Below are 15706 nucleotides of genomic sequence, written 5' to 3'. Positions count from 1 at the left end.
ACTGTAACTTTGGGTAGAGCAGGTCACTAGAATTTTGAAAGCTTGCTGCTTGCAATCCAGTGTTCGATAGAGACTTGCATACCTTATGTTCTTTGTTCCTAAGGTCGCACTATCTGAGCTGATTCATCTCTTTACAATCTATCCCAGATACTCTGCCCTTCAATAGCTTGAGAAATTGCATTGGCACACCCTCCCATTTTCTCTTGGTGATTTATTGTCCTTATTTCACTTACTTCTAGAGCATTTTTAACAAATAGGTGTGTCATAGAGGTTTTTGCCAAAAACAAGGGGCACAAAAGATAAGATAAAATCCAGTCATAATAAAACAGTTCAACATAAAATAAATATGCAGAGTTACATCCAGGAGGAAATGTCAAAAGTCAAACCAACATACTGTAAGTAATGGTGAAGTAGCAGAGCATAGTTTCTGAGATTCACACGTCATTCTGTTCATCTTTGGCTATCAGACATGTCGATTTACAGTTGTTAGTTCCAAGTAGATTATAATCCTGAAAAATTGCATCCTGCTGCTCTAAACACTGACTCATTTCCTGATAAGACGATACTCCAATACTGTGTAGACCATAGAGGATATTTTTGATGGCTAAACTTAGGTTTGTATGTTGATGGACAGGGCTATTTAATGCCTACTTATGTATGGGCACTCAGAATCATTGCAGGCATTCAGAAGGACAGAGTAAACGTAGAGCAGGGTAAGGTCTTCCTGTCCTCTGTGACATATGGCTACTGTGTATTGAAGACGTGTAATTCTACTGTAAGTGTGGGGTTTGTGCAGTGTTATTTCCAGAATCGGTTCCACCTCTAGCTTTCTCTCTTGCTGCTGTGTTACTTTGTTCTGAGCTCTAACACAATTTTACTTTTCATGTAATTTCCATGCATCCAATTGTCAATTATGTGCAGTCCCTTTTTGGATTAGTTTGTGCCCGTAACTGTACTACAGTGCAATCGTTTCATGTTGTTGCGCTTGCCTTTGCCCACACTTTTGTTTAATCAACTTGTAATTTGTTAGAGTATGATGCTTGTGAATATGAACTCTCTGGAAGGTAGGCAGTCTTGTTAGTGACTTCTGGTGGAAAAAAGAGAGTGTGGGTCTAGTGACAAAAGTTATGATGAACTGCTACGGTATATTGCAGCAATACTACTGATTAAAACGGTAATCTCAGTTATATATATTCCGGCCACCAGTGGCAGCACTGAGGGCACCCCAGGAAAAAATCCTGCACCATCTTCAATTTTAAATGGTTTGTACTGACTTACATGAAAGAAACGTCTTTGTTGGAGTAAACCTTTTTTTCGTGTGTTACTTTTTTGTTTACTACGTGCATCTCACACACCATCAACGGAAACATCAGCCTGAACTGCAGACAGCTTTCCTGGCCTCTTTATAGATTTTACCTATAAACCGTCCAACCTAAGCATTGTTCAAAGTCGTTTTCTTTCTTTCAGCTACTGGCTGATCATTTCCTGTATCTGTATCATCCCACTTTGGTCCAGGCCTGCTCAGGTGTCAGCAACATTGCCCACCTGGAAGTGGACCTTCAGCGGGAAGGGGATGTGTCGCCTTCAGGTCAGGACGAAGGAGACCAACTTCAGGAGCTGCCGTTCACCCCCGTCCATGCCCCGGTCATCACCCTGGGGATGAATGTGCCTAGGTGAGCCCCCTCTATTGTCTGCTTCAGCCGTGGGCAATCATCTGTTTTAGAAAGTCAAAGGGTTTTTATTCTGTAAAAAGCCTCCATGACAGACTTGGTTGAAGCTGTCATGCACTATCTGGGTTAAAAAGCTGAAATCCAAGTATCTTGGAGTGTCTGAGACCCAAACAATGTCATGCTGGGAGTTTTTTAACATTCAGTGATAGTTGCATGGAAAGAGTTGAAAAGTAGACAGCCAACTGGCCAAAGCAATAAGCAATGACTTTGGTTTTAATGTTATTATCTTGAAATACATCATTTGTAGATGGCTTTTACTCCAAGAGGAAAACAGGACAGCCTTCATAAAACATGCCGGACATCTTTTCCTTAAACATGTTATTTCGTGCCGTCCTTTTTCGTGCTGTCTACTTTGCCTCTGAATCATCATTTCTCAAGTTAATGTTGGGTATTTGCATAAACTGGTCTTAAATCCAGTATCTGGCACCATTCTGCTCTCTGACACCCAAAGCTATCCTTCATCCTGTATGAGAAGTAGGGGAAATACCCGTCATGTATGTTGGGGCATCAGCTGTGTTACAATAATTGCAATAAAGAGGCCAGCTGTTATTTGTGAAATGGTAAGCACTGGCCAGCATAATGATAGATGCTCATGTTGGGTTGCCTTGAAAATCCATTAGCTGAATACTGACTTGAGTAGAATTGAATTGGTGGTCAGCACTTCAGTGTAAAAAGGCCATTTCAGTGCATTCTAGACATGTGAAATGAGTCCAATTTGGCCACCTGGCCTTCCTGGATGAATACATATGGAGCTCGAGTTTGTAACACATTCCTTCCTTTTCACCTAGTTGTATTTTCTGTGATCAGCACCTCACTTCACTTCACTGTAGCTAACCTCTCCATTGCAGCACGGCAGGGTGACATGAGTGTTACTCATGTTTGATAGAAGACACTATTGAATGATCCTTTTAACATGCTACTGTGTATCTGGCCTGGTATCTCGATGTGAACACTAGCACAGTCCTTCATTACCACAATAGTTCGCTGTCTTGGTATCTACAGAGGGATATCGATCGCTCAGTAATTGGCAGCATGTGTTCACTGGATAGTATAGCAGTGTTGTCGGTAAGTAGGAGAATTCTGCTCAGAGCCAATTTAAAGAAATCGCCAGTCTTTAGGCGATGGTCTCTGCATTGTTTGTTAGTGTAAAATGTATTTTGTTTTTAAGTCGGTTTAGTGTTACAGAATGCAATGAAATTAGCTCACTGTTTACCTAGCAGTTAATAATAGAGTTTGGAGAGGATGTCATAATGGCAGCGGTAATGCAGCCAGGTCTATTGAGATGGGACACCGAATGAGAGTACACCCTGCAAATAATGGGCACAGGAACTCAAGGCTTAGCATTAGTACAGAGAGTCTGTAAATAAGCAGCTGGCATCGAAACAGTTTCCCCATCCCAGAGTTTGGATCCAGACATGATGCTGTTCAGTTCAGTGGGCTGAAACATCTCTGCCTCTTCACTGGGAGCCAAAACATCTTTTTGACTGTTTTCGGTGTGTGAATGACCCATTTCTTTGAGACGAACAATGAAGTCTAAAGAAGTTTAATTGAAGTTGCTGTGCATATCTGATTGAGCCCCTTTTAAAATAAAAATGATGGCTTGAATATTAATCCACTGGGGCTAAATTAGGAAATAACTTTGAGGGATGGGGAAGAGACGGAAGGCATGAAATTGACACAGCCGCAGAGGAAAACCCAATCAACTGTCTTCTTTACTGTTGTTGCCTTAATTAGTTTGATCAAGGCTTCATTCTTTCACACATGAGACGGTGTGGGCTCGACTGTTTACCAACTGGACACAGGCAGCATTACTGTTGAAAAGCCCAAACATTATCGTTCATTTTCCTGTGCTTGCACTTTAGCCAGCCATCTGTGCACTGTGTTTATCATACCCGGAGTGTTTGGTGTCAGCGTTGAAAGTATAAGTTATGAATGTTACCATAGTTGCGGAAAAACAGGTGGCCACTATGATTAGAGATAACTGCCAATTATGCTTGAAAATCCTGAGGGAGCGCTTTGGCGCCGGTTCTCTCTCCCCTGTAAGCATTCTTGCGCTGCCGCTACTTGACGGATATTGCTGACACCCTCAAGCTGTTGAATCATTGTTTCTCTGCATTTTTGTTAAGTCGAGTCTGATATTGAAATTCAGATTCAGTTTAACAGGAGGAAGTGAGTAAATTGAAGTTAGATAAACGTCTTTAGTCAGAATGGACCTGATCCAAGATCAACTGAGCTGTGTCTAAAATGATGAAACAGCACAGTATTCCGCTCAGATCCAAAACACTTTTTCCGCCTCATTTACAACCACAAATCACGTGAGGCCGGGGGACTAAACACATTGCTGCTCGTAAAACATCGGGAACGGCGTTCACTGAAGTCTTGTCAGCTTGGCGAATGATCGTGCTCATGCCTCTCAAACCTTCATCTAATTTAACCCTTCTCTAGTTCCTGCTCAGTCAGCTCCAGGAGCTCACTGGCCCACCTGTACTCTGCTGGCTTCCCTGACATCGTGGACCGCAGTGGGCAGGTGGCGGAAGTCCTGGACCCCACAGAGCCCGTGCCCTTTGACCCCCAGCGTGAAGAGACTGACCATCTACAGAGCAACCTGCTGGTGTTCCAGTTTCTGGCATTTACCAGGTGAGGCCTGCAGTGATGCTATTGCCTGATAGCAGCAGCTCATTTTCAGTTGTCATAAAGATCAGTATAGATTTGGCCTGTATGCTATGATAGATGTGTGTGTGATTATATGCTGTAAGTATAAGTATTACAGTGAATATAACAATTTGTGTTTCCAGAATTGTTGTCGTTGCAGTCATTGATTTGACAGCACTTTTCTTACATCTTACTGTCCACAGAGCCACTGGCCATTTAACTGTATACAGGAATAGATACATCCTTTATGCAGTTTGGTTGACAGCCAAGAACAACGCCTGCCTTGAGATTTCTTCTTTTATTTGTATTGAACTGCAGCCAAAACTTCAATGCACTTAAACCACACAGGCATACAGTCCTGCCAGTCATCCTCTACACACATGTCAAGCACACACTCGTACACATCACAGAGACACACACGCTCACAATTGCAGAAAAACACATAAACACACATTTCCCACCAGCACGGGCTGAATAGTGCCTCTGTCAGCGGCCCATCACAAAAACCCTGGAGCCAGCGTCCCCTCTGTCAGGGGCTGACAGTGGAGGGGGGCTGCTGAAGGATGGGTACAAAACACACCACTCTTCGTGTCCTTCTATCTTGTCATCAGCATTGTCAACAGTTTGATAAGCCCATCTCATATGTCTTATTCATCACAGACTCACCGCCACGCTGCCATGACTTCCTGTGTACCAACCTCAAGACATGATGGATAATGCTCTTCTCACTGAATAATGTGAATAAAGACATCTGCTTTGTTTTCAGTTAAAATTAATATATGTGGACCAAAATGTTGGGCTCTCCCTGTGAGGTGATAGAAATTCCTGTGTGCTTCAGGTGTCATTAAATCACATGATGCTATAGGATGACTGAAGTGGAATTTGACGACCAGCCGTCCTTAAGTGCAGCAGAGAGGAGGAAACAAGTGGTTGAGGAAGAAAAAAGTGGCAGGAAAGAGGCACAGGAAGCAGCAGCAGCAAGCACTTGAGACGACAATAAAAAAGATTATTGGGGCTGCAGTTATCCTTACCCTTTTTGTCAATGAATTTTAGTCTTTGAAATGTCAGATATCAGTGAAAAATGCCCCCCCCCACAAGGTGACGTTTTCAAGTGGCTTGTTTTGCCACTCAGTTCCGTCAGACATATTTGTCAGCTGCTGTGATTGTAACATTTAAGTGTTGTGTTGTTTTCAGTTCAGTTTTCAATGGCAGTGTATTTTGTAGCCTCTAAAATCAAACACATGTAAATCAGCGCACACAAGTGTTGTTAAGCTTGCTTCTAGACTAAACTGAACTGAGCTTGTTCAGCGCTTCCCACAGAAACCCTTGTGGGTGTGCCTACAGCGGAAGGAGTCAGCGTCAGAGTTAAAGAATTAACATGACCGTGATCCACTTGCACGAACAGTCAATATTGGCTAGCAGCTACGTACAGCGTGCTAACATCGACAAGCCCATCTGTATTCTAACATTACCTTATAACTATCCTTACTAGTTAGCTCCTTACATGCCCGCTCATAACTTGTTTGAAGAGGTGGGTCTCCAAGATTGCCAGTGTTGGCACATACTGTACTTAGTTAGTTAGTCAAGAACATAGACTAACTTATCAGCGTTCACTTGAATGCATCAGTTTTGGACACATTTGTGCAGAAGTGTTCATGATACTAACCATTCAGGAACTCTGGCATTGATCCTATTCAGGAATTCGGCCAGCCGAACGACAATCCTCCCGTGCATGATCATGTTTGGATTCACGGTGTGCACGGGGAGGAGGGGCTATTCACAGACGTGTTTGTAAGAGAGACAGAGAGACGAATGATCAATGATCAGTGAATTTAGATTTGACCTAAAATAGAAAAAAAAGAAAAGAAAACCAATATGTGGTGGTCAATGATGGTATTGCGGTGGGCCGCTACAAAAAAAATCAATGTATGCAAAACACTGCTTGTTAGTTGAACGTGTGGCCAGTGCTGTGACATCTTGCTGAAATTTGAACCTCTCACGGGATAATTGTGGTCTGGGGACACGGTGACATCACGAAAAAGAAGTCAGACGGATCAAGGAACACAAACAGATGATCAGACAGGTTGTAAACAAACCCTCATGTTAGCCAGATTTATTTAGAGGAAACATTGAGGGCAAACAGTAAAATCATTACCTCAACAGTCCATGTAAACTTCCATCACAGTTTACAGACTATTGTAGTGTACATCATGAACAGGACACCCATTTTCCCCCACTAACTTTAAGCAGACAGATTTGTTGGACATGTTTCTTACCTCCAGCACAGCATCACTATCCTGTTTATTCCTTACAGGCCGCCAATTAAATGACTTCCTTTCTGCAGGCCAGTTGGAAGGAAGTTTGGTCGTAGTCCTTAGTTATATTGTAGAATTACAACAGGAAATATTTAAAGCCACTGGGTAATTTGAAACTTTTGACTTTTATTATCAGTTGGAGACAGTGAAACATAGCAGATACTTTAATATCAGAAAGTATGGATTTTTAACTTTAAGTTGTGTGTTGTGAAGGTATGAAAAGCTTATTTGATTCTTATGGGTTGTTAAGGCAATCTGAAGTGCAACCTGAAACCACATACTGAACATAAATTGTGTATCTCTGTAGCTCTCTGTAGAGTAGGTTGGAGGTTACCTCATAATTATGACAAACAGGTATGACAGGCAGGGGTTAAGGCAGCGGCAGCAGTAACATTTAGGCAAGCGGGGAGCCCGTAGATAGGCAGTGTAATTTCTACCTCTCACCCAGGCGCCATAATTATCAATATTCTCTGTTTACAGAATGAATATTAATGCCGGCTCCTCTGTGAAGACGGAGCACGGCAGCATCTTTAACAGTGGAATATCAGAGCGTGTGATTGACTCGGAGGTCACACATCGCTCTTATTAGATCCCACTTTAAGATCTCCAGCTCTGCCGGCCTGTCCGTGGTCGTGGGGGGCCTCCCAGCACCCCCTGCTCGTTTTCAGATGCCTTTTCTTTTTTCCTCATTATTGAATACCCGGTGACTGATTGCTAATCTGTTCATCAGACGGAAACAGAAAGACGCTCATCCTGAAACTCGCTCATTATTTAATGGTTTCGGTACTAAATCGAGTGCTCGCAGGCTCACCGGGACTTTTTGTGGGCTGTCAGCAGTTTGAAGTGTGTGTTTAGCTCTGTATATGTGTGTGTGAAATCACACTCAGAGGGTGGTGTTTGTGTGAAAAGGAATACACAACACCAGGAGGCTCTCTTAGTCACAACGACTTTTTTTTTCTCCATAGGAATCCTAGTAAACAAAAACTACGTACAATGATTCCCTTTGTGTTAAGAGAATACAACCATATTTGCACACTTTGCTTTGACATAAACAGACAAGATTTCCTGTCTTCCACAGATCTAATAACTAGTTTTCATGCTGCCTTTACTTTTTAAGGAGCCAAGCTATCCACTTATTTTGAATCAAAGGTCTAGTGCTGAGTTTCTACCTACTCAATCAGCAGTCCAATTTATAGCCACTTTTAAGGTGTGATTTACCTCCTTAAGTTCTAATCCTCATTTTGGTTATTGGGTTTTTCTCTTTTAAGTAGCTGTAAAGCTGAATTACCGGCTCTGGTAGGACGTGCAAGGAATGCATGCTTGATTTTTTTCCTTCCCTGGAACTGTCTGAGGTAAATCATTAGCTGAAATGTGATTTACTCTCTCAGGGTTATAATGACATTTTCAACCATTAATTTTCAAATATGCATACCACTCTACTCCCCACGTAGATTGTGTAATAAAAATATCACAGTGTTTAATTCAGGGTAGTAAATCAATAACTTGTGCATTTATTTACATTCACAACATCATCGACCTCTGCCTTTTGACAGAATACCAACGGCGGGTGTTGGCCCTGATTGGCCTGACAACATCTACTTCACGTTCCAGTTCTATCGCTTTCCACCAGTCACATCGCAGCAGCTCAAACTGCTGACCAGTGACAAGGTTCAACAGAAAGCAGGCGATCCACTTCCCTGTGTCCTGGCCTCCATCAACAAAGACGGCACTGTCAACTCTGGTAAGGATCCACCACTACAAAAAATAGTACTGTTCATTTCCTCACTGAAACGGAGAGTCATGCCTCCTTTTACCCCTGTGCATCTCCCCAGTAAATATTTATGGTGAATGAAACTGTCCTCTCTAAAGCCTTTTTGTATCCATGTCGGAAGGTGGGAAAATGCATTTAACTATCTAGAATGTGTTGTATGCTTTGGGATTGCCATCAATTACAAACAGTGAGTCGTATATCTGTTACAGATTCTAGGTATAAGCCGGGCTGTGATTTATTTTACTGCTCTCTGGGTTAACATAGTACAATCAGTGCCTCCAAACTGCAAGCTAGTTCCACGATGCTCCATGATGTTCTCTGATGCTGAGGCATTTCTCTTTCAATCAGCGGAGCGGGCGCTGATTGATGTCAAGTCTATTCATGTAGCAACTAATGAAATGGAAGAGATATTACAGCTTCTGACAGAGCGTGATATTGAACATACAAACAATCCCCCCCCTCGTTCTTACGCCTACCCATATACTCCATTCCCCAGACATACACTCCAGTCTAACTCCGTCAATATTTCTCTGTCTCTGCATCTCTCTCAGTCCATATCATCCAGTGTGCACTTCCACAAAGCCCTCCTACGTTCAGACAGATCCTTCTATATATTCTAAGGCAGGAAGCCTTTCCACATATTTACTCATAACTGCGTGCTGCGGTTATCATTTAACAGTTTGTTCGTTCACAGCTTCTCTTAGTGTTTAACCAGGTAACTGTTTCCTTTAGGTATCAAAATCTGACTCATTTTGCAACTTTGCTTGCTGGACCACCAACACATACATACTTTTTACATGAAAATAAGAGCCACCCTTTCTGTAAAGAACTTCTTATAGTTATGCCATGAAATTGCAACTCAAAAGGATTAGCTAAACAGAGTGGATTCAGAGGAAATCGTGTTGTGACATTAAATGTGTTTTTTTTTTTATCACAAGCAGTTATGTGAAGATTTGGAAATAAGTAAACTTTTGTTCTAATTGCTCCCAAACAAGTTTCATCAGTTAAATATATCAAATTACAAACACAGGCTGAACAAATAATCACACAGAAACAGTTGGAGATCGTATCTGATTTTATTGGAGAGATGGTAATCATATTTATAATGTTGATGATGATGTTTAAACAAAAGTGATATAACCAGAGAAATAAAAAGAGATAAATAGAGAGCGCTAGGTACAAAATGGATGAAAACAGAAAGTTAACTTTATATTGCTTCTCATTTCTATGCAGTTACTTGCTAAAGCAGGAAAGACAACAGACAAATCGCCCAGGACAACACTTGTGTTTCAACAACTAGTCAGATACTGCAGACATCACAGAGGCACTTTTGACGTCATTTAAAGTGAGACGAAGTTTTAAACACAGTTTTCTTAATACATACTAATCTGAACCTGCAATAAATAAGCAATAAAATGCAAACAAAATTACTAAATGTATTGTATACACTCTACAATTCTGCATTTTTTCAGGGGCGCTCTGAACACCTTGAGTTGTTTTTTTCCCCCCATGGCCCAATCAGATGAATCGAGAGGCGGGGTTTCTGTTGTGGTGAGATATATGAGTTTACTTCACAGCAAAATGGCGGTTAAGCTGAGGACAGGTGACTCGGTGGTTACAGAGCAACAATTATAAAACAAACAGCAAGCTGCTATCTGCAAAAAGTGCTCTGTCTGATCAGGGCCTTACTCGGTCTGGTATGACCACTAGCTCATAGTAGCTAATGTTGGCTAATATTAGCACACTATAGATAAATCGTGCTGTATAACTGACACTAATGTCATCTTCTCTACTCGTGCTACTGTCACCTATATGTCACACGTAAACATTTCAAAGGTTTCATCACAACAATAAAACAAGAGACAAACACACTGCCCCTCACCAGGAGACATATTTGTTGTTTCTTGTTTGTGGTCTCATTCCACTCGATTTCAGTCAGGTCACTTAATGATAGTGTTTATGAAGTAACTAACTAAGTCATTAAAGGACGTCCAATGTGCCATTATCCTTATTGTCACTTGTGGCCACAGTGTTTGCTGTTCAGTAGATGTTTTATAGTCTTGCTTTAAAGCTGCACTAATCAATATTCTTATATTAACAATAAAACAAATGACTATGTGCATGTTAAGTTTGTGATTAGCTGGAAGGAAGTTGTATATCCAGAAGCTGATGGACCAGATATTATTCTCAGAACTTGGCAGAGACCAAACCAGAGCTAAAAGGAAAGTGAATATTGGACTGAATGGAAGTGTTGCTCCGTGTCCCATGCTGGGTGGGTAAATAAGCAATAAACATAACAGCTTTACTTTTATAATCTCGACCTTCACAACAGCAAAGTGACCACTCCTCCTTCAATAGCAGCATAATCATCAAGATTTTGAAATTGTGTGCGTGAATATCTTAACTCAAGTCACTGCACTTCAATAGATTTGAGGTCAGGATTTTGACTTTGCCATTACACACGCCAAACTGTCAATACTTTTAAGCTCTTCTGTTACAGATGCTAAGCCCTTCTGCTGCTTTGTTCAGGGTCATTGTGAAGGTGTATGACCCAAAAACAGGCCAAATGGTATTCTTCTGTAAAATGTAGGCAGTACTATCCGCTACTCCCTGCATGCTTCATTGTTGAGATGAGCTGTTGGCATTCAGTGTGAATAGCATATAAAATACACAGTCATGTTCGTCTGTTTGTTTGTTCTTTTCTTTTCCCCAAGTAGTGTTTTCCTCTGTGGTGTCCTCCGCTCCTTATTGTCTTGTTGTCATAACTCAATCTGTGAAAATTATTGCGGAGCCCTGTCCAACCCAATGAGCTTCAACCACACACTGTGACTCCGTGAGATTTATTTTGATGGGTGTATGTTTCACTTCAACTGTTGTGACAACCAGCCTCTGTTGATGTATTTCTTCAACAGCATTTCCAGCTTCAAGTCTCCCAGTCATTTCATGATACATTGACCAGAAGATAATCAGCTCCTTCATTCCCTAACTTTCTTTTCCCCACTGTGGCACTAAACACTCAAGGACTGAGAAAGGAGTGTTTGGCATCCTGCTGTTTATCTCATGTAAGTTAGCTCACACAGCGATTCAAGTGTTCTGTCTCGACAACTGATTTCGCTTAGGCAATAGGTGTAACATTTTTACAACTATGTGCAAGCAATTAAAATGGTTAAACTGCGGGTAGAAACAATTAAAATAAGTCAAAGGAAAGAGCAAAGCAAAGGAAAATGCTGATTTTGTCCTTTTCTAATAATTTGAGGCCACAACAAGAGAATTTGATTTGAAAGGTAGCAGTGAGACTGGACGTTCTGAGTAGCTGCTAATGGTAACATCAGATCGATATGTGAACTGTTACTTTTAGCAGGGATGGGAATCATCCTGTGTATGTCCCACACAGCAGTTTCCATTTGCCTCTTGTCCGGACTGTGTGGGCGTGTACAGACTGTGCTTGATTGACATGTCACCTTCCCAGTTGGTTTTGTTGCATCTGTTAAGGTGAATTCAGATTGAAGACAAAACCAATGTACCAACTGAACAGGCGCTATGGCTAGCTAACAATGTATGGACCAAACGTGCGTGAATGTAGTGTTTCTGTGTTGGGTTTGTGTGGTAACTCTGGGAATTATTTTCTTCCCTCTCCTTTTATAATTGGACTCATGAAGAGTCGGGATAAGCACAAATTTTCACAAGTAAAATGTTTCAATTGGCTATGGTTTGCTCTGTCTAGAAACAAATTTTCATCTGACTTTATGTGCACTGCACAACTTTCACCTTTATGATTCTTTTGAATGGATGGAGTTAAGGGCCTGTGCCCACTAAAGCGTTTTTTCACAGCTGAAAATGCCAAAACGCCCAGCTCGGAGCTCTTGTTGCAAGTAGCCTACGTCATTTCGCAGATAGTGTCTAGTGTTATCAACAAATACTGAATGTAAAAATGTCGGCACAAGGTAGAGTACTTGCTCTGGCCCTTGCTCTGGATGAAGGAAATGCTGAAGCACATAGCCGGTCTATGTGGTTTCATGAGATTTTGTGGGTGAGGAAACATCTCAGCTGGTCTTTGTGGTATTTGTCCCGCCCCTCCTCCGCTGTGATTGGACGGCTGGGTAAAAAGTGACAGTGATGAGCGCAGCATTTCACCCAAAGTTGAACATTTTTCAACTCTCTGTGACCAGAAAAAACCCAGCAAACACTGCAGTGCAGAAAAGCGCCTCGTCATGCTCCTGCTGTTTGTAGCAGAGCGTAAATATGCGGCGCTCCCAATGGAAACAATTAAAGAAATACGCTGGCCTCAAGAAAAAACACTTTGGTGGACACAGGCCCTTAGTGACCTCCCAGCATACTGTAGCTCCTCTCAACTTCAACCCGAGCAACCTAATCAACCAGAATAATGAAAACACTTCTGTGGGTGCACAGGGCCTTCTGGAAAACATTTAATTTTGTCAGCTGAACAGTGTCTGTCCTGAGAATAATTTAAAATTGGATAAACTTCACATAGTAAATGTTTTTCTAAATATTTAAGAAAAAATGATTTTGCTTTCTGAGATATTCCTCGAGCTACCATTTGCAAATTGTTTCTCCTTTTTGCAGCTGTGAGTAGCTTCTCAAAGCTTTGTTTAGATTACTTTGTAATATGAACTTGGTTGAGGTTCGATAGCATTTGATGGCGTCCAGTATCAAATCTGCTTATAGTATCCAAATCCGTCAACTAAAGTCAAACATACCTTAACTTAACCTCGAACATTCATTTGGGATTTGTATTTCACTGGCAGAATAAGAAGGTTAAGTCAGAAACACCACAGTTTTTAGTGGTAGCCTAATTAATCATCATGACCTGTAGCTGCAACCTGAAAATTAAAGGTTTCCTGTGGAGTTGGGTCCCTGTTTTGTTTATGTCATGCATGTGCGATACACATCCCTGCAAATGGTTGCACACTTTCCCACTGATCTACAGTTGGCAGTAACGCAACAAGATATACTACAGTGTGCCAACGAAAGCCTGCTCACAAGGAAACATGGATGCTGGATTTAAAAAATCGTCTTTGCAAATTCTTTATGAGGAAGGAAATGTATTCAACTGTTCATTTGTTAGGCCTCAATACATAACCATCCTCTGTTAACATGTCTACTCCTATTATTTGCGCCACCCTCCTTTAAATGCATATGCAATGAGGAGATTTTACAGACACTCGTGCAAATGACACTCAATAAATGCAGCACGTGTGTTTGGCGTAGAAAGCGCCACATGCAAAGTAACTTCAATTATTGATCTGATATGCATGAAAGTTTAACTGTGAAACTGACATTGTTCATTAAACTAGCAAATGAGCATATGTTCCCACAGACATGTTGGTAAATTCCGCCTTAGTCTACAGTGATGCTCTGCTTTGCGTCAGTCGCTACATCTATCTGTACTCTGTACACTCTGTGCATCCTCACTGTTTTCTTTGCCTGCAGCTTTCACAGCGTTGTTGAGGGTTGTTGATCCCCGGCAGGATTTTCAGCCTGCCTGGCTTGCTGTGTACACACCAGGCAGGCCATCCAGGTTTGGGGGGGGGGGGGGGGGGGCTGCAGACCTAGCCGCACACTCACACACACTCACACACACTTGTACAACCCATGGGCCAGATCTGTCAGCTCTTCCCCGCTTGTGAGCACAAACACACACAGCACATTCTCTCTCTCTCCCCCTCTGTGCTCTCATTGCCACCCGTCCACTGCACACAAGCCTAGGGCATGCTGGGAGAATTAATGGTCCAAGTGGAGAGAGTTGGCGGCTGGTTGGGGAGAGGGGGAGGTGAAGGAGTCTGTGTAGGTTAGGTTAAAGGAAAAGAAGTTCTTAAGCAGCACAGAAATATCAAGACTGCTTTGGTCTTCCCCTGACTCTTTATCTTTTTCTTGAATACTGTCAAACAAGTCTCTAATGGCCTTTCGGTAAAAATCTTCTATCGTTGTCACCGTTGTCTACTTTAGATAAAATGGAGGTTCCACTAGTCAGTATGTGTTTGTTCTTTTTTTTTTTTCCCTATTTCAGATATCTGATCAGAAACACCATTCCAGTGTGGATGCACTTTTTTCTCAGCAGTCTGTGAAACCTTCACTGTCACTGTTTACCTGTCACTTTTAAGGAGCTGCAACCCACCCAGATTCATTTTATTTCGCCTTTCACTGCAGAGTTTAAGTGTGTCATGGTGGTCCGAATGCTGTTTCAGAGGCTTTTCTACCACGATAAGAAGAAAACAGAACGTTACTGTATTATACGCTTTCAGCTGCATCTCACAGAAGCAGACATCACCTGTCTGTGAACACCAGACCAAAACCAGTCACACACACACACACACACACACACACACACATAGGACCATCTGTTGTCATGTAACTGAAGCTGTACACTGGCAAGGAACCTTTGAGCTTAGATTGTTGTATTACTTAAGATGAAGTTAAATGTACGATTTAAGTTGCTCAGAAAAAAAATGGAAATTTGAAAATCAACAATTCTGAAGTGGACGAACCTGTGGGGAGAGTGTCTTCTCAAATTCAGCGATTCGTTTAGACTAACGTTCATTCATGTATCCATCACTTGAAAGTGTCAAATAGATCTGATAAGTGATTCAAAAGGATTCAGGTTCTACTGGAGCCAGATTCTGTCGACCTACGGAGCCCCAACCCCAACTTTAGTTATTGGCATTTGCCTTCAACAAACCTTCATTTTGAACCCCAAGAAACACCCAGTGGTAACAGTGGTGCCTTCAGAACAGGCTGCATGTGTCATGGGAATGCTGCGAGAATATGTGTGTGTGTGGAGAGAGTCAGAGGGGTTTCCTGGTCTCTTTAACTCAGCGGGGCTGTCTCCAAAGGTCCTTATTACTCCACTTCTATCCAACCAGCTGCTTCACCGCATTTTCAACGTATGGGAACAAAGACTGCGTGGGGGCTTTGATACAGGGTTGGAGGGATGCTGTGGGGGAGAATTCTGGAAGTGAAGTTAGCACACAGGCCCACACTCACACCTTTAATACACACACACACACACACACACACACGGTAGCATCAACATGCCGCTGCAGGTTGGGTTCGGGCTGCTGCTGACTGTACATTGTACCCACTCACCAGCTGAGTTGGATCACTGATGGGGTCAGTTTAATTTGAACTGCTCGGAGTTAGAGGATGAGTCAGATTTGAAGTCGGTACATCGCAGAGCCGTCATCAGAGAATCACAGGGCGCTTGTTTTACATTCTCAAAA

General features: G+C 42.0%; 1 protein-coding gene across 1 annotated transcript in view; it reads left to right on the top strand.

The window, feature by feature from the left end:
• nphp4 (nephronophthisis 4) overlaps nt 1-15706 on the top strand; it is a 161219-nt gene that overhangs the window by 106411 nt on the left and 39102 nt on the right. The window contains exons 14-16 of the mRNA XM_070909736.1: nt 1516-1673; nt 4176-4367; nt 8251-8438. Of these exons, the coding sequence (XP_070765837.1) occupies nt 1516-1673; nt 4176-4367; nt 8251-8438 (538 nt within the window). The remainder of the gene's footprint in view (nt 1-1515; nt 1674-4175; nt 4368-8250; nt 8439-15706) is intronic.

Source organism: Enoplosus armatus, chromosome 8, assembly GCF_043641665.1.
Source record: "Enoplosus armatus isolate fEnoArm2 chromosome 8, fEnoArm2.hap1, whole genome shotgun sequence".
Lineage (NCBI taxonomy): Eukaryota > Metazoa > Chordata > Actinopteri > Centrarchiformes > Enoplosidae > Enoplosus > Enoplosus armatus.
Note: the sequence above shows the minus strand (reverse complement) of the source record. Positions and strands in the feature narration are given on the sequence as shown.